Below are 22,308 nucleotides of genomic sequence, written 5' to 3' on the forward strand. Positions count from 1 at the left end.
CTTTTCGTGGATTATCTGTGTTTTTTACAATGACTGTATATTACTTTCTGCTCATTTATAGGAAATGCTATCATGCAAATGAGAACTATTTCTGGTGAAACTATTATACTTACAAGTACTTTAAATAATTTCCATGGAGTTCAATTTATGAGTTGAAATTTTATTCCTTCAACAGGCAATGCTTTTATTATTCATTTATCCCCACCCACCCACAGAACATGGATGAATTAAGAAAGCTTCATGAACTTTTACTTATAAATGCTGCATAATTTTATATTCCAAAAGCAGAGAATATCTTTGAAGTCATTTAAATCTATCTAACTTATATTTGGAGTTTTATTCTATAGTTCCATCAAAGATGGTGCTTATATTGGTTTCTTAAAATACATGTAGAAGAAAGAGGAATCCACAGAAAATTTGTTTGTCCTTTAAAAAAAGCCTTTGTATTATATTTCAAACACATATAAAAATAGAAAATTCTTTAGTGGATCTTGTGTAACCATAACCTAGATTTAACAAACATTTTGCCATATTTGCTTCATCTTTTAAAAAAATAAATTAAATGGGGGCACCTGGGTAGCTCAGTGGCTGAGCATCTGCCTTTGACTCAGGTTGTGATCCCGGGGTCCTGGAATAGAGTCCCACATCCGGCTCCCCACAGGGAGCCTGCTTCTCCCTCTGCCTATGTCTCTGCCTCTCTCTCGCATGAATAAATAAATAAAATCTTTAAAATAAGTAAATAAATAAATAATAAAAAATGAATTAAATGTTATGAAATTTCATCCTCCAATACTTCAGCATGCATTTCTTTTTTTTTTTTTAAGATTTTATTTATTTATTCATGACAGACACAGAGAGAGAGAGAGGCAGAAACACAGGCAGAGGGAGAAGCAGGCTCCATGCAGGAAGCCTGATGTGGGACTCGATCCCAGGACCCCAGGATCATACCCTGGGCCAAAGGCAGGTGCTAAACCACTGAGCCACCCAGGGATCCCCTTCAGCATGCATTTCTAAAAAAATAAGGACATCTTCTTATATAACCACAAAACCATTTTCACACTTAACAAAATTAAATATAATTTCTTAATGTCATTAAACATTTAGACCACATTCATATTTACCTTATATCTCCTCAAAATGTATTTTGCAGTTATTTGTTCAAAGTAGGATCCATATAAGGTCCACCTGATTTAAATTTAATGAATTTCTAAAATCTAGTCATTTTAAAATCTAGAATAGTTCCCATCATCACCACCACTATTTTATTTAAAGTTTTTTTATAACGTATTGACTCAAAGACATTTTTGGTCAGTTGTTCCAAAAGTGTTTTCTGGCAATCTAAACAATGGTTTGAGAAAACCACCAGAGAACTCATTGCAAAAATCATCATCTCTAAGCACAACATCAGAATCATATTTTAACATCTAAATTTTGCAAATCTTGATCTTGGAGATCAAGAAGGTAATTGGGGTGGGGGTGAGAAATGGGGTGGGGGGGAATAATATCTTGAAACTGGCATGTAAGAAGACTGATCCAGATCGGCTCATCTTTTGTTATATAAGACCTGATTTGGGGAAGAGAGCTATCTCAATTTTGGAACCTCCAAACCCGGAAGAGACTCACAATTTCCCTTCTGGCCTGGAGGAACACAAACTTAATGTAGCTTGCAGGAAGCCTGATTTCAGCTGGCTTTAACACCCCCAGAAGGAGTTACAATGTGAAAGAACAGCACTTTTCCTTTTAAGAGTCCTATCTTATCACAGACACCAGGAGTAGGAGAAACCATTTTAAGCTAATGATGTTTACAGCTAACCAGATCTGGTTGAAGCAATCTGCTGGACTTGAGTCTGCAAGTCTCATTTCTTATAAGGTCCATTTATCTTAGAATGCTCAACCACCAAAAGTACCCTGTCTTCACATTTCTCTGAATATTAAGCTAGACAATGAATTCTTCTCCCAGCTGGTTAACTATCTTTAACCCCCCCAGGCTGCTACAGTGTTGTGTGTGTTAACTCAACTGCATTACAAATTCTCTAATATTGAACAACAACAACAAAAGAGACAAATACTAAGCAGAATGAAAGGAATGTTGCTAGAAAGATTTTTACATGATACAACCAAGAAAGTCCTCCATGTACAGAAGGCAGAATTTTTAAATCATCCAATGTACAATAATTGAACATCTGTTGATGGGGTCAGACACCCATCTCTAGACTGGCCTAGAAGAGAGTGTGGCCCTCCTTGCCAGACCTGGGTCACATGCCCACCCCGGAGGTGAGAGGTAAAGTCAACAACATCCAAACCAAAATCTAAGACTGCTGAACAGAGCCTTCTGTTCAGGGAAAATTAGAGAGCAGCCACCAGCAGAAGGGGGAATGGATATTGGGCAGGTAAGAACCAACAGGTAGGCATCTATAGGCCCAAGAGTAAATGAAAGCAGGACTCTACAGACACGGAAAAGGGCTGGTCATTGGTGTATGCGCCCTCTTTCCATTCAAATGGCCCAGGTCCCTAATATTTCATAACTAACTAGTCTTGGCCCTTCTCCCAATGGCATCTCATTCTCTTAGGACTCCATCAGTTCTGTTGGCCTATTGGGCAAGATTCCTAATGTATCTCCTCTCCTAGAGAGACAAACATTATCTCTAGCTAAGTGCATTTTATAAAGTTCTTAATGGAAAGCTGTACTAGAAAGAATGTTTGGGTTCCAATCCCTGGAAACACATCAAGGTACAGCTATCTAGGGTATTGGGTCTAGCATTAGTGGGAGAAACTATTTGTTCTGAATCTGGTTTTTCTAGATCATGGGAGGCAATGTAAGAAGCAGTCATTTAATGTTTTAGAGAAAGAGGAAAAGAAAGCAGGGAGGTGTTTTTAAAGACTTTATTTTGAGGGAGGAGAGAAGTAGGGTGGGCAGGATGGTAAAGGAGGTCAAAAGGTCCAAAATTCCTATTATAAAATAAATAAGTCACATGGATATCTATACAACATGGTGACTATAGATGATAATACAATGTTGCATATTTATAAGTTGCTAAGAGAGTAAATCTTCGGAATTTTTAAAAATATTTTATTTATTTATTTGAGAGATAGAGAGCATGACTGGGGGAAGGGGCAGAGGGAGAGAGAGACTTGTAAGCGGGCTCCATGCCCAGCAGGGAGCCCAACTCGATCCCAGAACCCTGGGATCATGATGTGAGCCAAAGGCAGATGCTTAACCAACTGAGCCACCCAAGTGCCCTACTACAAGAGTAAATCTTAAAAGTTCTTATCACAAGGGAAAAAATGTAACTATGTACAATTATGTGACAGATATATTTTTTAAAAGATTGTATTTATTTATTCATGAGAGACACACAGAGAGAGAGAAAGAGAGAGAGGCAGAGACACAGGCAGAGGGAGAAGGAGGCTCCATGCAGGGAGCCCAGTGTGGGACTCGATCCCGGTTCTCCAGGATCCCGTGCTGGGCTGTTGGCTGTGCTAAACCGTTAAGCCACCCAGGCTGCCCCAATTATGTGACAGATATTTTTTTTTATGTGACAGATATTAATGAGATTTACTGTAGCGATCATTTTGCAATACATAGATATTGAATCATGATGTTGTATACCTGAAACTAAAATAATGTTATATGTCGATTATATCTCAAAAAAAAACTCAATAAAAATAAAACAAAAATGTTCCAAAAAGACTTCATTTTTTAAGAACAGTTCTAGGCTTACAACAAAACTGAGAGGAAGGTACAGAGATTTCTCATATACACCCTGCCTGCCCACACGCACGGCCATCTCCATCATGTGGATCCTCCACCAGAGTGGTACATTTTTGGCCAAGAAAGAACCTATAATGACACACCATAATCACCCAAAGTCCATAGTATACCTTAGGGTTCACTTTTTTTTTTTTCTATTTCAACTCTTCTTAAAGCTGGAGTACGGTAAACACACAATTTATATCAGTTTCGCATATATAACACAATGATTTAACAATTCTATACATTAAAGAATGCTTACCATAAGTGTTGTTCCCATTTTCCTGGTGTTGGACATTCTACGCGTTTAAGCAAATGAGTAGTGACCTAAATCCATTATTATATCACAGACAGCATTTTCATTGCCCTAAAAAGTCTCTGTGCTCTGACCATTCGACTCCAGCGTCTTCTTTTCCTTGAACCCTCCATGGCAGAGGCAAATCTCTAAACAGACTTGCCATTCTAGTAAAAAGAGATCCCTCCCAGAGCTTTCCTAGCTCAATGAGGTTGTTCGGTTCTGCCTTAAGGGATTTTCCTCTTCTCCTCCCCTTCCGCTAGCAGCTCAGAAGAGGGAAAACTCTGTAAACACGGGTGGGCATACAAGGCAACACCGAGTTTCCTCCAGCTCCCACAGTCACTTATCAGAGCCCTCCAGTGAGGGTGACACGTGTGCTGAAAGATGCATGGCACATGTTAAAGGATAAGAAATAAAAAATAAAAAGGAAAATGAGTAATGTTAGCAAGTGAATTTATGTCTATACAAAATATCTGTAGAAACATGCCTTTCCACTTTGGAGATTCTGCTAATCCATCACCATGACACTAATGTTGCAAGAAGCAGATCCGTCAGGCGGCGGTGACCACTGCTTGTTAATAGACCACTCCATTTTCAGCAATCACACTAACAAAATCAGGACACAGCCCGGTCTTCTCGCAGGAGAAGCAAACTTGAAAATGCTTCATAATTGCTCTCCTACACACCCAGGGGGATTGCACGCCAGGTAGTCTAGATGTAGAACAGGAGGGGAATGTCAAGGGAACATCCCACAAGTAGATTCTTCCAGAGTCTGGCAAACATCTGGCATGGTGCCTGAACACCTGGTGCCAAGTGTACCTTTGTTTTTCACAAAGCTGTTCTCATTTTGCCTTTTCTGGGCTCTGCTCAAGGCCTGGGTGCATGGCCTTTGCTTTTCGATTATGTAAGATGCTAAAACACACGATCTGGATCACACGGGCTAGAGCATGATTTTAAAACTGCTTACCAGCAGACACTAAGAAAGTCCTTTTGTTTTTGTTTTTAACTTTCTCATGTATTTGTGACTACACCAGAACGCTCGCTCATTGATGAGTACCTCTCGATGGTGGGAACTGTGCTTGGCATTATGGAAAAACGATATTCATAAATCATGGTCCCTGCTCTCAAATGAGAGGGAAAGGTACAATTGGCCATGTTAAATATCAGAACCTATTAAGCGTGAAACGAAAAGTACAAGCAAGGATCTATAGAAGCATAAAAAAAATGAGCTTCATATAGATCCAGAAAAACTTGAGGGAGGAGATTTTTTGGGACCCTGACTTTGAAGGATAATGAGGAGTTACTACCACATTATCATGATTTTCTTTTATTGCCCTATTTCAAAGGAAATATGTTTGCAATTAAAAAATGTACATAAGCAAAGTCCCCATAATTCTATAACTCAAGTATAACTATCAGTGGTAGTACCATTTTTTTTCTAGGAATATGGATTTCTCACACACACACACACACACACACACACCATACAAGAAACGTGAAGTGATCATACTTCATGACTTGACCTGCAACCTGCTTAACCTACCATGTATGTATGTGTGTGTGTGCACATACACACCTAATATTACAATAGAGACTCTCTTATATGACATAATCAGAAGTACTAGCTAGTCCATCAGGAAAAAAGAAAAAAATCAGCGCACCTGGGGGGCTCAGTCAGTCAAGCACCTGACTCTTGATCTCAGCTCTGGTCTTGACCTCAGTGTCATGAGATCAGGCACTTCACTGGGCTCTACTACTTAAAAAAAAAAAATCCACAAAAAACCAAAACAACAACAAAAACAATCAAAGGGAAGAATCATCAAATATAATAAAAACCAATGCCTGAAATCTTTATTTTAATTTATTTTTTTTTCTTTCTTTATTTTAATTTAAAGTCATGTGCCTTCATTCGCCATTCTTCTGGTGTATTCCTTTGGGTGTGACATCGCTGACGGAGTGCTACACCAGCATTCTTGTATAAGCCATCCTCCCAAAGCATTTGGGACAATTTCTAGTTTTAAACTCTTTACCAGGGACAAAGAATTTAGAGAAACCTTCTAGAACTTTCCAGTTCTTTTCTGGTCTTCCAGTGATCTCACCCACCTAATTCCATAGCATTTTTTAGGGGCTTACCATTTATCTAGTCATTACAAGTCAATCAATTTTATCTTGGTAGAAGAATGGACCCTCTTACATGTTTACTCTTACATCCCATTGACGTAATAGTTAAACACATACCAACATGTACATATAACAACCAGTACAATTACCTGTCGGGAGATTTGGGAGCAAATGACTCACCCAGCGGCAGTAGAAGAGGACAGGAATATTTTCGGGTTGCCAGCAGCAGAAGTGTTCGGCTGCCTGCCTAGGACTTTAGTAAGCAATTCTTACACATGGTATCTATCAAGCCCAGTAAGTTGGTTAAAGTTTATTTCTACTCTGTTTGACAACCCTCTTTCTATGTCACTGGATTCATTTTCTATTATCACTGTAACAAATTACCACAACTCAGCAGCTTAAAGCAACACCCACATTTATCTCGCAGGTTGGTAGATTAGAGTTCAACTCAGTTTTCCCTTTAGGATTTCACAAAGGTCTCACTGAAATCAAGGTGAGATTGGGCAAGCTGGGCTCTTATCCAGAAGTTCTAGAGAAGAATCTGCTTTCACACTCTAGGTTGTTAGTCAAATGCAGATCCTTGCAGTAGTAGGTCTGAGGTCCCCATTTCTTTGCTGGATGTCAACTGGGATTACTTCAGCTCCCAAAAGCTGTCCATATTCCTTGGCATGTGGCCTTCTCCATCTTCAAGCCAGTCTTGTTGTGTCAAATTCCCCTCATGCTTCAAATCCATGACTTACCCTTCTGCTACCAGGAAAGTCTGCTTTTCAAAGAGCTCATGTGATTAGCTCAGATGCACCTAGATAAACCTATGAAAGCTAATTGCCATATGACAAAGCATAGTCATGGGAGTGATAATTCATCATATCAATAGGTTCTGGGGATTAGAGCACTGGAATCTTGGGAGCCATTTTTCGCATTCCACCTGCCACAATCATTAAAATGGAGACAGAAGGAAAGAACTTTCCAGGCAAATGGAGAATGCAAGCAAAGACACAGGGAAATGACAGAGCACCAAGTGATTATTTGAGGTAAGAGCAACACTGAACCCCCTTTAGTCCCAGCTATGGCCTCCTTCTACTTCTCATGTTCCAGCTAAAAGTGCAGAGATGTGAGAAATTAAATTATGCTAATATATCTAAATAGTATTTGCCTGGGTTGTGTTCCAATTATTAGTTTAAGAAATGATGAGTTAAGAATTGAGAAAACTGTCATCACATTCTTTCCTCAGAGAGCAAGAGTAAAGACTTGGAAATAATATCCATTAGTCTATTGACAAAGAATGATATGATGACATCAAAAGGCACCCACTTTTCAGCCATTCAAGAAGAAAAAAATTTAAATGAGAATTCCCAATGCTAACTAGTAAAACTGATATGGTCAAAAATTGCAGTGCAAATGAATACAAATCATTAAGGATACAAAATTGCACTATTCTAAAAAGGATAAAAATATTCATATCCTTTGACTTTGGGGACTTTATACCAAGGAAATAATCCAAAAGAACTTTTCTAAATTATGCAATAAAAATACACTGTGTAGCAATATTTATATACTGAGATATATTTCATCTAAATATTCATAGTTGAAAAATGATTAGTTCTATTATGGTCTCACCATTCAAAGGAATACTATCCAGATATTAGCATTTTAATCATGAAGAGCAAAATGAAGTACTGAAAAATGTGTATGATACCTTACGTTTATTTTATTTTATTTTTTTAAGATTTATTTATTTATTTATGATAGACAAAGAGAGAGAGAGAGGCAGAGACACTGGAGGAGGGAGAAGCAGGCTCCATGCAGGAGCCTGATGTGGGACTCGATCCTAGGTCTCCAGGATCAGGCCCTAAGCTGCAGGCAGCGCTAAACTGCTGCGCCACCGGGGCTGCCCGATACCTTATGTTTAAAAGTAAAATGCAAAACTGTACCTATCCTTCTATTGCAACTATGTGAAAAATACTGGGCATAACCAAGATTTGGGGGGGAACTTGAAAAATGAAAAAAATTTGAGTAGGATGATGAATGAATTTTTTTCATTGTGATTTATATTAACAGTACTGTAAAGTTTTTGTGCAATAAATAGTAACGATAGTAAGCTTTTAAAAAAATCCATATATGAACTCGAAAAGACTCTGACTACCATGAATGTCACTGCACCCTCACTGGTTTTAAAAGGACCAGAGACAATTAATCAAACAAACAAAACACAAATTACAAGTCAGGTCCATTGCAAAATGACCCCCTCACCCCTGAGCTCAATCCTTCGAAATCTCAAACAAAACAGAATCACAAGTACATTTACCCTCTATGACTTTTTTCCTTTTACTTAAAGGGAATAAGCATGTGTCGTATTGAAAATCCTATCCTCTGCCATGTAATGCAATCAGGAATGTGAGGAAGTAAAGAGAATCCATATGATTCACAATTTCTGGAGAGAGAGAAAAAATGTGATTATCTGCAAGATTGTATGACAGTGAAGAGGGAGTCAATCCTCCTTAAGGAGACCCATCATTTAGAGTTATTAATTAAGAGAAGCTTTCTTTTTCATTGACCATTTGGTAATTCTGCTTAAAAACATCTCTCACAAAAATTCACATTCCTAGCCTGAATTGGGCAGATGATGCGTTCGAAGCTGGAAAGTGATTTAAAAAGCAAACAAACCAAAAATCATGCCTTTTAGTCAAAAGTTGAAACAAACTAATCTGTGTCTCCTATTGTATAGATTTCATTTGCAAATACATAGTAACATCTACTTCTTCCATTCTGAGGTGAAATTTGTTTTCATTCTGTTTTGCTGGGAATGGGCTCTTTTTCATCCTGGGACCTGCACTATGGTACCTGAATTTATAAGGAGAGGGCTTCTGGATGGGAGATGGCAGTCCCCATTAAATCAGCAATTCATCAGAGAGCATTGCCCTGCCTCACCCCTGTTGGTTTCTATTCCCTCCAGTTTTATTCCCATCAAAGAAGCAAACATTGGGAGGAAGTACTTCTAGTACCATATTTAAAATTCCTCCACTAGTCAGCAGCATTCAGGAAAAATTCATGTCTCTTCCAGCTCTAGGGGATCTATTGCAAATCCTTTAAATTGTCGTATTATCCTCTCATTTGCTTCTATTTTAGCAAAGCAAATGATTAAAAATTAAACTTTCATTTAGAAGCATAATTATTTTAAAGAATGTCAAGGCTTCATGTTAAACAAATTTACCTCAGCAAATAGAATGGGGACTTGGAATTCAATTGAAGAGTTAATGAAATAACCATAATTTAGTTAGGTGAATCAACCAACACCATCTTATTTATTTAAACAGATTTCTCATTCAGTTTTCATGTATGGAGTTGTGTTTTTTATTCCTTCAGTAAATGTCTTAGCTTCACAGAGTGAATCAGAGAAACATTTTTTGTTTTGTTTTGTTTTGTTTCTGGAGATTTTATTTATTTATTCATGAGAGACACACAGAGAGAGGCAGAGACACAGGCAGAGGGAGAAGCAGGCTCCATGCAGGGAGCCCGATGTGGGACTCAATTCTGGGCCTCCGAGATCACACCCTGGGCTGAAGGCAGGCGCTCAACTGCTGAGCCACCCAGGCTTCCCACATTTTTTGTTTTCAATAAGGAAGAGTATTTTTATATACGTGGAAATAAAAACTAATGAGATTTTCCTCAAATAGGGTGAGAATTTATAAAATAGGAGAGTAGTGATAATTCTAATCCAAATTTCTAATCCTTAAAAATTTCCCATGGAACACGAAGTTTAGACCTGAGTTATGGAGATAAACTAGTTCAAGTTATGAGTTGAAAAGAATGCCCAGTGCCCAGAGAGCTCTAGATGGAACAAATGAACTAAATGTGATAGGCAGCCTTCTTATGTTGTCTCCAGTGATCTCTGCCTTCTGGTATTCTTACTCTTCCATAATCCCCTCCCCTTGGATATGGGCTGGACCTCAGGACTTGCTTCTAAGGCACAGAATGTGGCAAGAGAAATGGAATGTCACTTCTGAGACTCACAAAAGACCATAACTTCCATCTTCTTGATACTTCTCTTGTCTTGTCTCTCACTTGCTCTGATAAAGCAAGCTGTTTTGAGCTACTCTATGGAAAGATCTAAATGCAAGGAACTAAGGGTATCCTCCATCCAAAAGCCAATAAAGAAATGAGGCTCAGTCCCATAGTCCACAGGAAACTGAATTCTTCTACCCACTAGGTGAGTGAGTTTGGGAAGTGGTGCTCCTGCCGTGGGACCCTGAGATGACTACAGCCTCAGCCAACTCCTTGACTGAAGTCCTTGACTGGATCTGAGCTGTGCCCAGATTTCTGATTTGCAGAAACTATGACTTGATAAACATTTTTTAAGCCACGAATTTTGGGGGTGATTTGTTACACAGCAATATATGACTAACATGCTAACCAATAAATTCATTCATGGCAGAGCATCTCTCCCAGGGACACATTCATATTGAAATGTCTTGATTTGTATTGAAATGCCTTGACCCTATCTAGCAGATAACACAGAATTATTTCAGATGATATGGCCTCCATGCTAAAATATATGCTAACCAGTCAATTGTCTAGGCAGTCAGTACCAGGAGCTGGTGGGGAAGGAGGCCATAGTGGAGGTCATGAGAGATACATGAAGAAAGTGCCACCTCTTTGTCTCTTCTACCATAAAATTGTATCCATTTCTCACCAGTCCACTAGGCCTACTAGATTTTACTAGAGGATGGGGAGTTAGAGTTGTGGTAACCTATGTTTAGCATAGGCTGCTAGTCTATTATTAATAACATACAGAAAAAGAATCTATGACTAAGGGGCTAAACTACTTACTTAGAAAAAACATTAACAATAGGGCTATAGCTCTGCCTTGCATCTAGTAGGCATTCAATACACAATAAATGAAAAAAAAAAAGGTGTTTGTTTTTTTTTATTTTATAAGCTGTAGGGTGTGGTCTTGGGTGGCCATTCCAAATGGACAGAGATAGGGAAATCCTATCAGCAATAGACCTTTCATAAGATGATCTTTCTAGAATTTTCCATGTCATGACCCAAGCTGAAGGCAGACTCTTAACCAACTAAGCCACAGGTGCCCCTAATGTATCTCTTAATGTATATCATCTCTACCAAGTACAGGTACTTTGCCTCTGGTGTGGGACCCATACCAAGGGCGACCTTTGAGAAGATTTTGGTGGAAGATGGATGTATCACTAAGTGGATTATCTTTTAGTCCTTCATATTATTCCAAGAACAAGCCTCATTTGGGCATAGCCTTTGACATATCTCTAATAACTTGTTAGAATCTGATTTTCAGAAAGAGACAATAAGGGGCACCTGAATGGCTTAGTTGCTGAAGCCACCAACTCTTGATTTCATCTCAGGGTCATGGGATGGAGCCCCAAGTCAGGCGGTGTTCAGTGGGGAGTCTGCTTGTCCCTCTCCCTCTGCTCCTGTCCCTATTTGCACACACTCTCTCTCTCAAATGAAGAAATAAAAAAGAAAGAAAGAAAGAAAGAAAGAAAGAAAGAAAGAAAGAAAGAAAGAAAAAAAGAAAGAAAAAAAAGAAAGAAAGAAAGAAAGAAAGAAAGAAAGAAAGAAAGAAAGAAAGAAAGAAAGAAAGAAAGAAAGAAAGGAGCCTTAGGCTGAACAACTGTAGTTAACAGCAGGACCAAATTAGAATTTAACTATATGGTTTTATTCTTAATATAGTCATTTATTTTTATTGTTTATGATAAGGATATAAAATTTCTTTCCATTTTAAAAAAGTGAAAAGCTTTAAATAAATTATTCAACCCTGAGTCTGTCACCCTGGGCTAGCTTTCTCCTCACCTCCCTCAGCCCCTAAACACAATATCTCATTCCCTCTCCCAGGTGGGCCGAAGAAAACTTCTCTCCTCCAACAGAAGGGCCATTGCCTTGGTCCTGGCGCTCCTTGGCCCATGCCAGTCACACTTCTTCCCTACTCCAATCCTCACGGGATGTATTAATAGACTTGGGTCAATGGAATCATCGGAAGGGGAATGAGGTCACCCCTGAGCAAACCTGCTGGGAGTGAGGGAAGAAAATTTCCCAAGGTAAATGTCTGAGGAATGGTCGCTGGGGAAACCAGGAGTTAGTTCCTGAGCCCTTGCCTCTTCATTCTGACTCCAGAGGGTGATGCACGCACCCGGGATGTGTATGAGGAGGGCTGCGTGAGACACATGCAAGTCACATTGGAGCCTGGCGCACAGAAGGTGCTCAAGGAGAATGTGTTCAGTCAGTCAGAGAACACATGAATAGTCCAAGGCTGGCTGCAGTCGCCTTGCTGCCCTTTCTCTGCACCGTATGGAATGTTAACTGTTCTGCTTCCTTCATTTAATAAAAACAGGCGTAGTACTTCCAAATGACCTAGAACTGCTAGAGAGTTCACACACACACACATCTGTTGCAGGGAACCAGGGACCCAGGATGAGGGGCAGGGGTGGGCCAGGGGTGGGGTGCCGTGGAGGGTGGGTTTGGGGGACTCACTGCTGCCCTCAAGGGTGCTCAGCATCTCCCATCTCTGGACCTGCCAGGCCTGCAGCGGGCTTACCTGGTGGCTGCCTGGCCATGTGTTTGAACGCATTGGCATTTCTCTGGACAGGATGTCGGTGTTCAGGAACCACGTCTTGGGACCCAGGTGGGAGCAGTGGAGAGAGCTGGGTGGCGTCCTGTCCTAGAGGGCATGGGGGAAAAAAAGCCATTAGTAAAGAAATAAAGAAAACAGCAAGCCAATTAGTGGCAGGTTGTTGTGCCAGAGAGCAAGCTGAGCGCCCAGCCTCCAGGGTCTACCCAAAGGGGCATCTGGAGGCAGTATAGGGTCACCCCCAACCGTACTCCCAAGTCCTGGGGCTCCTGTGGCCTCTGTGGACTTGCAGCCACGGGCATGGACACCCTGACTCCTGGGCCATAGAAAAACACTTCTCCTCTGAGCTGCCAGGCACCAGCGGGCAGAGAGCTGGTGATCTATCTGACTTAAAAATGTTTTTGTTGTTTAAAGTAATGGCTGGTCAGCCTGATGCACGACTTGCCCCCCTTTTGCTTTCAATGTTTGTCTCATTGTAGTCTCCTTTATGCCTGCCCTCAATGCTCTCTTAAGTGCATTTAGTTGGAGGAAAAATTGACCCACAGAAGTCTTTGCATTGTTCTCAAGACAGTATTTGAACTTCCTAATGGCCCTAGGAATCCTCTGAGGGCTCTGCTCCCAATAAACCAAACCTGGAAAGTGGAAGAAAACAGTTTTCTAACCCTGCTGACTCTCTTTAAAATTGAGACTCAACTGGAAGGCTCAACTTGGACTTTTTTGGTGACTCACTGCATAAGCCTCCAGACTAGGGACCTGTGGCCCTCAACACCTGGGAGCTGAGGGAACAAAGAGGCATACCAGTTTCCCTGGGAGCATTTACTGGGGCCAGGTCCCCCTGGGTGTTCTACAGAGTACATTTGTGCCTGGAGGTATTACTAAACCCATTTTGCAGAGAGGAAAGTGAAGCCCAGGGGAAGAGTGACTTGCCCAGGGTCCCCTCTGTTGTAAGCTATACAGTTAGGTCTGGAATCCTGGCCTGTGGGTCTTCAAAACCTCTCCTCGTGCCCCATGAGATTCTCCACTGGTTTATCAGCAATTTTAGCTACTGCTTGATTTAAAGAGTCACTCTTATTTCCTGTCAGTGCCTGGGTTAACCATTCACCCTTTGTAGGCCATTTGCAGGCAGTTGCAGTTTCTGGAAGGCCATGTGAAAGAAGGCTGTATTTCATTCTGTTGATTCTCTGTGGTAGAGACTATGGCACTGGTTAATTTTCCCTCAGGCTAGTAAATCAAGGTGCCACCTGGCACTGTACATAGAAATCATGTGCCCATACTGATGTCAACACCCCAGAAAGTTTAGCATCATGAAAGCCTATTTCCTTGCTTACATTTTCTGGTGCAGATTTTTCTCTTTTTTGGTGTACTTGGGCTTAAAGCCCTCATAAAGCATTGTAATCTAAAGTCACAATGACAATGTGTATTTTCTTCTCAAATGTGAGAAATGAGAAAAGCCATAATCATAGATTAATACTACAGGGTTTAAAATGGAGTGTCTGTCCAAGTCTGAGATTTAGAGCAACATCTTCACCACTTCTCCAGTTTTCCCCTTGAAGAAAATTTTCCATTCTCTTAAGACTTGCTTATTATGTCAGAAGAAAATTTGCTTATTTCTTTAGCTGCATTTCTCCTTCATTAGCCTGAATGATGTGGGTAAAAACTAGATATACTAATAAAGAAATACCTAGATGTCATTGAAGCAGGAAAAAAAGGACTGATAATCTAGGGTTAAAAATGAAATTCAATTAAGACTTATAACTCCTAAGATATAGGCAATAAACTTTTAGGGGCACCTGGATTGCTCAGTTGGTGAAGAGCCTACCTTCTGCTGAGGTCAGGGTCCCAGGGTCCTGGGATCAAGCCCTGTGTTGGGCTCCCTGCACAGCAGAGAGTGCTTCTCCCTCTCCCTCTCCTTCTGCTACTCCCCCTGCTTGTTTTCTCTCTCTTTCTCTCTCTCTCAAATAAATAAATAAAATCTTTTTTTAAAAAAGGAATAAACTTTTTGCTTTCCCATAGTTATCAAATCTCTATTATAAGCCAAGCCCAGGGCAATGTGCTAAAGAAAAAAATAGACTCTGTACCAGACTTCATGGATCCACACAGAGCAGTGGGGAAGACAGACCTGAGGCCCATAGTTACTAATTATGAATTAAACAATACAAGGAAATATGGGAATCAAACCCAATCTGGGATCAGGGAAGCTTACCCAGGGAAGGGAGAGTCTCCAGTGAGTTGAAAAGGAGATAGCCAGGCAAAGAGCAGTCTAGGTGATGGAGAGATACAGCCTAGCAGGATGGAAGAACTAGGAAGATTCCAGAATAACTGAAGGGGAAAGATAGGGAAGCAACAGGTATGGTTGGAGAGGTCCCAGCCTAGCAATGGATATGACTTTTGCCACAGGAACCTACCCTAATGGTGTAGAGCCAAAAGGGTAAGCTCTGTGAGAACAGGGAACAAGCTTGCCACATGTGGTAGACTTGCTAGCTCAGTGTGAAAAATAGTAGGTTCTAGTAAAACAGCATCTATTTCTACACTATTGTCATAAATCCTCATGCATGATAATCTCACTTTTTTCTTCTTTCCTTCCACCCTTGAAACTAAATGTTGTTCCTGTTTTTCCCATTTTTCTGTTTCTCACTTAAAGGTCATGGATTCATGAGGTTTCTCTCAACTTCCCATATTCTTCCCTCTTCTTTCTTCCCATTTGGTCATGTAATGTATTTAACAATTCCTTACAGTGCCAAGCAGGAGGAGGAAGTCATCCAGGTAAATTACTAAGGCAAAAAAACAAGAAAGACACTCTTGCCTCTTAAACAAATATCCATTCCCTTTAGACTGGCTCAAATCTGGGCAAGGCTGGTGGCTTTTACACAACCAACTGGCAAAACAAGGAGGACTTTCTAGTCTGTGTTTTAAAAGACAGGTAATTTATCCCCAAAGGGGATGTTCTAATTCATCATTAAGTTCCCCTCCATTGATTATGATGCCAAAGCTTGAGGTGGCACATAGAAAATGTTGTATGTATGCCCCAAATGCCAAATTGGTCCCTCTGGGACTAGAAAAGCATTTGGAAACCATGTTCAAGGCTGATGTACACACATTTTTGAGTCATCAAAGCTCATCTCTCTATTGTGGCAGAAATCACCAATAGCTTTGGCTTCTCAGAGAAATTGGCACCGGGTACTCTCCAGACACTTGTGCATATGTTGCATTTTATTTTGTTTTGTTTTCAAGTACTTTGGAGTCCAGGAGACCTTCCTAAAAACCTACATAATAAGCAACTTGTCTGAAGGCTTATATGAATTTATTTATGTTAATTCCTCAGCCTTCTGGAACAGTCACCCTTCGTTTTAATAGCCAACCAAGACAACCTACGTTATTGTTCCATTGCTGGTGACTGGTCCAAAGGCCTCCCTGAGAGTTCAAGGGCACAGATTCTTGTACCCTTTTGCTCCGAGTTCCTGCTCAGAACTCATGCCTCCAGCCCCTTCTTCTCAAGCAGGAACAAAGCCACCTCACTTGTGGCCCAGGTGCCACCAATCAAGGCCCTGGGTATAACAGACCTGTCTCAAATCTGGAATCAACAGAAGGTAATTACAGCACAGGATGGAGGTGGGGGAGAAACATCGACTGAACGCTGGGCAGAGCTTTGCGCCGTGGCAGTATCGTAGCCAATGGGATTTATCTGAGGCGTGATTATTGCTAATTAAAAACTGAACGCTGGTCAGGGACAGTTACTGAAAATCCATCAACAAGACCCTGACCAAGACTCTTTTACTGATTATCATCTGTTTGGGCCGTTGGGTTACTAGTCATTTTTCTCTCATCTCCAAAAGCTTTTCCCTCTCTTTTTCTCCACATGAATTCCACTATTAAACCATCATTCAAAAAGCAACTATAGACATTTCGTGTTATCAAAAAGCAATTATTTCTTCCTAGTCGCACATTTACTAGAAACTCTTCAAGAAGAGAAGGCTACTTTTGGGACCCCCTGGGTGGCTCAGCGGTTAAGCATCTGTCTTTGGCTCAGGGTGTGATCCTGGAGTCCCAGGATTGAGTCCCACATCGGGCTCCCTGCATGGAGCCTGTTTCTCTCTCTGCCATGTCTCTGCCTCGTGTGTGTGTGTGTGTGTGTGTGTCTCATGAATAAATAAATAAAATCTTAAAAAAAGAAAAGAAGAGGAAGCTGCTTTTAAAAGTCAACATCTACAAGTTCTGTTACAAAAATTCAATAGCTCCCCTATACCTCAGTCTTCCTGCTCCTCCAGCATCTCTCACCTCTCAAGAGTGAGATTTCTAACATAGAGAAATAACCCCAAAAGGCCATTTTTTGTGAGAACTTTCTAGATACCAGGCACTTAACAAGCCTCGTTTCCTTTCATCTTTATAATGGCTCTCTATGATTAGCATCATTCTTTCCATTTTACAGATGGTGATTATAACAGAGCTAAGATCTACTGAGTGCCTACTATGCATGAAGGTCTATGCTAAATACATTGCATGGGTCACCTTGCTGAATCCTTCACAACTCTGCAAAGTTGAGATCACTACCATCACCATTTCACAAATGAGGAGACTGAGGTTCAAAGAGGAGAAATGATGAGTGTTAGTAACTCTATCCAAAAAAAAAGAATGGAGCCCAGGTCCCCATAGCTCCAAATACTGGGATTTTTCCCTATACCATAGGGCTTTAGTATGACCGAGCTTCAGGAACTTGGGGAACATTTTTCTAAAAGAACATGGGCAGGGTGCCTAGGTCACTCAGTGGGTTGAATGTCTGACATTGGCTCAGATGGTGATCTCAGGGTCCAGGGATCAGCAGGTGTAAGGTTGCATCGCTCAGTGGGGAGTCTACTTCCCCCCTCCCTCTCTCTCTCTCTCTCTGCCCCTCCCTCAACTCATGCTCTCTCTCTCAAATAAATAAATAAAATCTTTAAAAAATAAATAAATAAAAGAACACAGACAACGATGATCTTCCCGAACCAACTCTGAGTTAGCTCATGGTATGCTTCAAAGCAGGCCTTCAGTAATTAGTTGTCAAATGATCAAGGGATAGTGGTTCTGGATTCGGTCTGCAGACTCCCAGGAGCACACCTCTTGGTTAAGGCGGCTTGATCACACTGGGTCTGTTCATAGCTATCATTTGGCGTCCCCTGAGATGGGTCAGTTAACAGAGTGCCCATCAATTAAGAAGAAGCCTCCTTGCTGAGAGTGTAGCATTAAATTTTCATGGGGAGAAAGAGGGAAAAATAGTAATTGGGGCAAGAATTACCGAGGCTTTGTTCTAATAAAACTCATGCTGTAATCATGCCTGATCTGCTTAGATCTCTTTAAAGCAGGTTGGACCCTGGCGTGATGAAAGACCCTGCTGTCGCTGTGTCACTTGAAAACTCCCAGTTTTTTCCCATCAGCTACCAGGACCTGCGCGTTTATTCTTCTCTGTTTCCACACTGTGTCAGGAACTTGGCACCCTAAGCTCTCAGAAGAGTGTCATGGTACTAATGAAAGAAGGAGGTAATTCTCCTGGAAACTAAGACTGGAAAGATGAAGTTCCTGGCCTCTTCAAACCTAGGAGCTGGGTTCCTATAGGGAGCACCTGTTCTTCTCATCAGACCCATGTCTAGGAGAAATGTTTTCTTGTCAGGGAGCTTTATGGGAAGGGACAGGAGGAACCAGCATGACCCTCTGCCACACTATTGGCAAGGCCACACCTTCTTGCCCTTCAGATCCACAAAAGAGAAGGAAAAATAGTAACAGCAAGTATTGGGGAGAATATAGAGGAGTAGGCCCTTTTGAGAGTAAATACCAGAAGTCAGACTTGCAGTGTGTGTCACAGAGCTTTAAAAGCATGCATTTCATTTGACCCAGAACTTCCACTTCTAGGAATTTATCCAAAGGAAATGATTTAAAATGTACAGTATTTTAGCTATGAGGATATTCATTCACTTGCTGTTTTTATAATAGTGTACAACGAGAATCAACCTAAATGTCCGACAGCAGAAAATTGGTTCAATTAGTTTTGGTTCATCCCTGTAATGGAATACTCAGTGGCCATTAAAACAATAATGTACAGCTCTGTTTGTTGACAAGGAAAGATATGACACAACAGGAAAGTGAATTAAATCAGTACAGTTCCATCTGTGTGTGTGTGTTAGTAGTGGTTATTTCTTAGTGACAGGACTACAACTCTGTTTCTTCTTTATATTTTTATGTACTCCAAGAAAATTTTGTGGGCACAGAAAAATTATAATCAAGAAAAGAGTCAATACTGACATTTGTTTCTTTAAAAAAGACTATGTGTCAAGAAACCCAAGGACAAAGACTAATCCTAGGAGGTTCCCATACAACCTGAAGATAGAAACCAGTTGGCTGTTGAACATGCAGGTAGAACTGAGTTCACTCCTCTACTCTTTAAACAGTAAAGCACCCCCTCTTTCACCAGAGCATTGAGTCAATACAAACCACGGGCAGGGGTCTGTGACTTCCAACTTTTCTGCCTTGAAGCTGACTCAAGGGTTCAGCTGTCCTATCTCTTAGTGTTACACCCTCCACAAATTCATTTCATCCTTTGAAGATTTACTGAGCACTCATCCTGTGCCAGGTACTGAGCTGAACATCTAGATTCAGAGGACAGGAAAAAATGGTCCTGTGATTAGAAGAGAAGCCTTCCTTTGGTGTGAGTGTTCCCCCACTGGATCCCTCTAGCATATGATCTACATCTCTTGGGGCATCTTCCCTTCCCACCTTGTTTTACCCTTGTCTTCTGCTTCAAATCCTCTTTCAATCAGACCATCTGTCCCTTAAGAGCTGCTCCTGAATCTCCTACAGCACGTAGGAGAGTGAATGGCACATAGCAGAAGCTCAATAAATATTTATGGAATGAATGAGTAGATGTAATTGCTACCAGAAAAGCATATTTCCTTTATTCAGATTTATGTGAGTCTGATGTCTGATATCCTGGGTCAGTTGGAATTCTTTTCAGATGTAAGTGACAAAAAAAAAAAAAAAAGCAATCCAAACCATATTAAGCACAAAGGGAGATTATTGTCTCCCATAACTATGAAGTTTATAAGCCTAGTTTCAACTGGTCCAAAGCTCAAACATGCAGGACTTGGTCTTCCTCTATCTCTCAGCCATGTCTTCTCCACGTTGACTCCATTCTCAGATAAGCTCTTCCCTTATGAAACCAAGTTGCCTCCCAACAGCTCCAAGCTCTTACAGATCCAAATCTCAGGGGAAAAAAGGAAAAGTACATCCTTTTTGAAATCCAAGCAAAAGTCTCCAGATGGGGTGATGGGACCTGGCTGGTTGGCTTGGATCTTGTGTCCATCCTGAACCAATCACTGAGCTGGGGCATATCATGTCCTGACTGGCAGGGCTGGGTCACTATGTCTTCAGCAGAGTGAGGGAAGGAGGGCCAGCTCCCCCAGACACTATCAGTGTGCCCTTACTGAAAGGATGGGTGGATTTGGGGAATAAAACTAATAATGTCTATTAACCTTCTCTTCCTGGCAGAAAGCACATCTTGCTTGTTTCTCTAGCCCAAACTTACCCAATCTCCTTTTAAGCATCAACATCTTTATTTCCTCTCCCTCCCTAAGTGCACAACAAGTAGCTAAATCCATTTGAGGAAAATTTAACTGTTTCAAACTAAATCTCCCTGCTCCAACCAAGTGCTGCCCATGGAGTTGGGTTTGCATGCCTGAGAATAGCCATTCCCCCCAATACCAGCTGTAGATGGGGATCATCTGGGATGAGGAGGACTTTTTTTAAGATTTATTTATTTATTTATTTTGAGAGGGTGAGCAGGGAGGAGGAGCAGAGGGAGAGGGAGAGAATCTCAAGTAGGCTCCCCACTGAGTGCAGAGCCCATGTAGGGTTCGATGACCCTGAGATCAAGACCTGAGTGGAAATCAAGGGTTGGTCGCTTAACTGACTGAGCCACCCGGGTGCCCCAAGGAGAGTTGTTAAAAGCCTTGGGATGCCTGGGTGGCTCAGAGGTTTAGCGCCTGCCTTCAGCCCAGGGTGTGATCCTGGAGTCCCGGGATCAAGTCCTGCATTGGGCTCCCTGCATGGAGCTTGTTTCTCCCTCTGCCTGTGTCTCTGCCTCTTTCTCTCTCTGTGTCTCTCATGAATAAATAAATAAAATCTTAAAAAAAAAAAAAAAGATAAAAGCAAATGCCTCTGTGTGCTCTCTCCCATTCTGGTTTGGGTGGACTCTTCATGTCTCACAGACACCACGTCGGCTGTGAAATGTAGAACAGTGAAGGAGAGACAGCCTCAGTTTTCAGCATCAGACAGTGCTGAGACCAGGACGCTGCCCTCCCACTTACTAACCCAAGGACAATAGACAAATCAACCCATCTCTCTGAGCCTCACTTTCCTCATCTGTAAAATGGGAATGACAAGTTTGCAGGGATGCTGTGAGGATGAAACAAGATAAGAGAGACAAAAATTGTGGCACTGGTAAATGCTTAGAAATGCTTAGATGTGGGTTCCAAACAAGACTGCCAAGGGGCATCTGTCACTCATCCATGCAGGAACGAAACTTGCTTTGTTCTGGACTAGTTTTACACATGCCTGCCACCCATTCCATGCTTCACCAAGGAAGTCAGGATGCTTAATTTAAGAAATCCCTATTAATATTATCATAATGTGAAAGGATATGTATTAAAAAAAAAAAGTGTGAACCATGCTTGGACAGCATGAAGTACAAAAGAGACATGCATATGCAAATTAACATTATAAAAAAGGTACTCCAAAGACACTTACTGAATAATGAATGTGAATAATGGCAAGAACGCTGGTTACCCACACACCAAAACCTGTCTTGGAAACTTCAAACGTTTGTTTTATATATTGTTGACATTGTAAGAAAGGAAAGGTCACAGGTAAAATGTAAAGAGACTTTACTATTTGACTGTGTTGCAAGAACAGCCTCCCTCTAGCATCAGAATATCTAGAAGGGTTTAAATGTCACTAACAGTCTCAAAATTATTGCAGTGGATTTGCAGAAAAAGGGATGTAAAGGGCTTTTTTCATTAAAAATGTTCTTTGATTTTCACTTGTAGCTTTGGTGGTATTATTGGCAAGGGAGCGATAGCAGGGGACTGATTCCTAGATGGTGGCAGGGCGGGGGTTTGGAGAGAATGGGGGCCAAAGCTGGAAAGGCATTTGGGGCAGTTTCCACATGAAAGAAGTTTCTGCTCAAAGAAAAAGTGTGGAACAGCTGGCCAAGCTCACATGTAGCCGGTTCATTAATTTCTGCAAAGAAAGGACATTGAGAAGAATACTTTGGAGCACTCGTCCCTGTAAGGAAACCAGCCTAAAAACTCTGCTGGCCACCACAGCATGGCTACAATGCGCACCTGCTTGCCAGTCACACTGATGAGTATTTGTGCAGGTCCCAGAGTTACAGCAGGGGAGGAGGCAGGGCCCGCAAGGAACTCAAGGCCTAGGGGTTGTGAGGATAAGCCCCATGCCTCCCAATCGGGCCTCCACTCAGTGTGGCCAGCACACCAACGCAAGCCCGTGCCAGAGAGGCCC

General features: G+C 41.3%; 1 protein-coding gene and 1 non-coding gene across 5 annotated transcripts in view; one reads left to right on the forward strand and one right to left on the reverse strand.

Moving 5' to 3' along the window:
* Positions 1-792: 792 nt before the first annotated feature.
* The window catches only part of LOC144289894 (uncharacterized), a 79,175-nt gene continuing 57,659 nt past the window's right edge, over positions 793-22,308 (reverse strand). For 2 of the 4 annotated variants that reach the window (XM_077858499.1, XM_077858501.1), the window contains exons 3-4: positions 12,733-12,855; positions 793-4,757 (exon numbers count right to left, since the gene is read on the reverse strand). In XM_077858499.1, the coding sequence (XP_077714625.1) occupies positions 4,711-4,757; positions 12,733-12,855 (170 nt within the window). In that variant the 3' untranslated portion in view covers positions 793-4,710. Of the gene's footprint in view, positions 4,758-6,172; positions 7,093-12,732; positions 12,856-22,308 lie in introns of those variants that run through there. The other 2 variants (XR_013357843.1, XM_077858500.1) reach the window with 1 other exon arrangement.
* On the forward strand, positions 16,408-16,552 carry LOC144291279 (U4 spliceosomal RNA). Its single transcript, XR_013358588.1, has one exon. It is a non-coding gene; the product is annotated as a U4 spliceosomal RNA (small nuclear RNA).

The sequence above is a fragment of the Canis aureus genome, chromosome 19 (assembly GCF_053574225.1).
Source record: "Canis aureus isolate CA01 chromosome 19, VMU_Caureus_v.1.0, whole genome shotgun sequence".
In the NCBI taxonomy this organism is placed as follows: domain Eukaryota; kingdom Metazoa; phylum Chordata; class Mammalia; order Carnivora; family Canidae; genus Canis; species Canis aureus.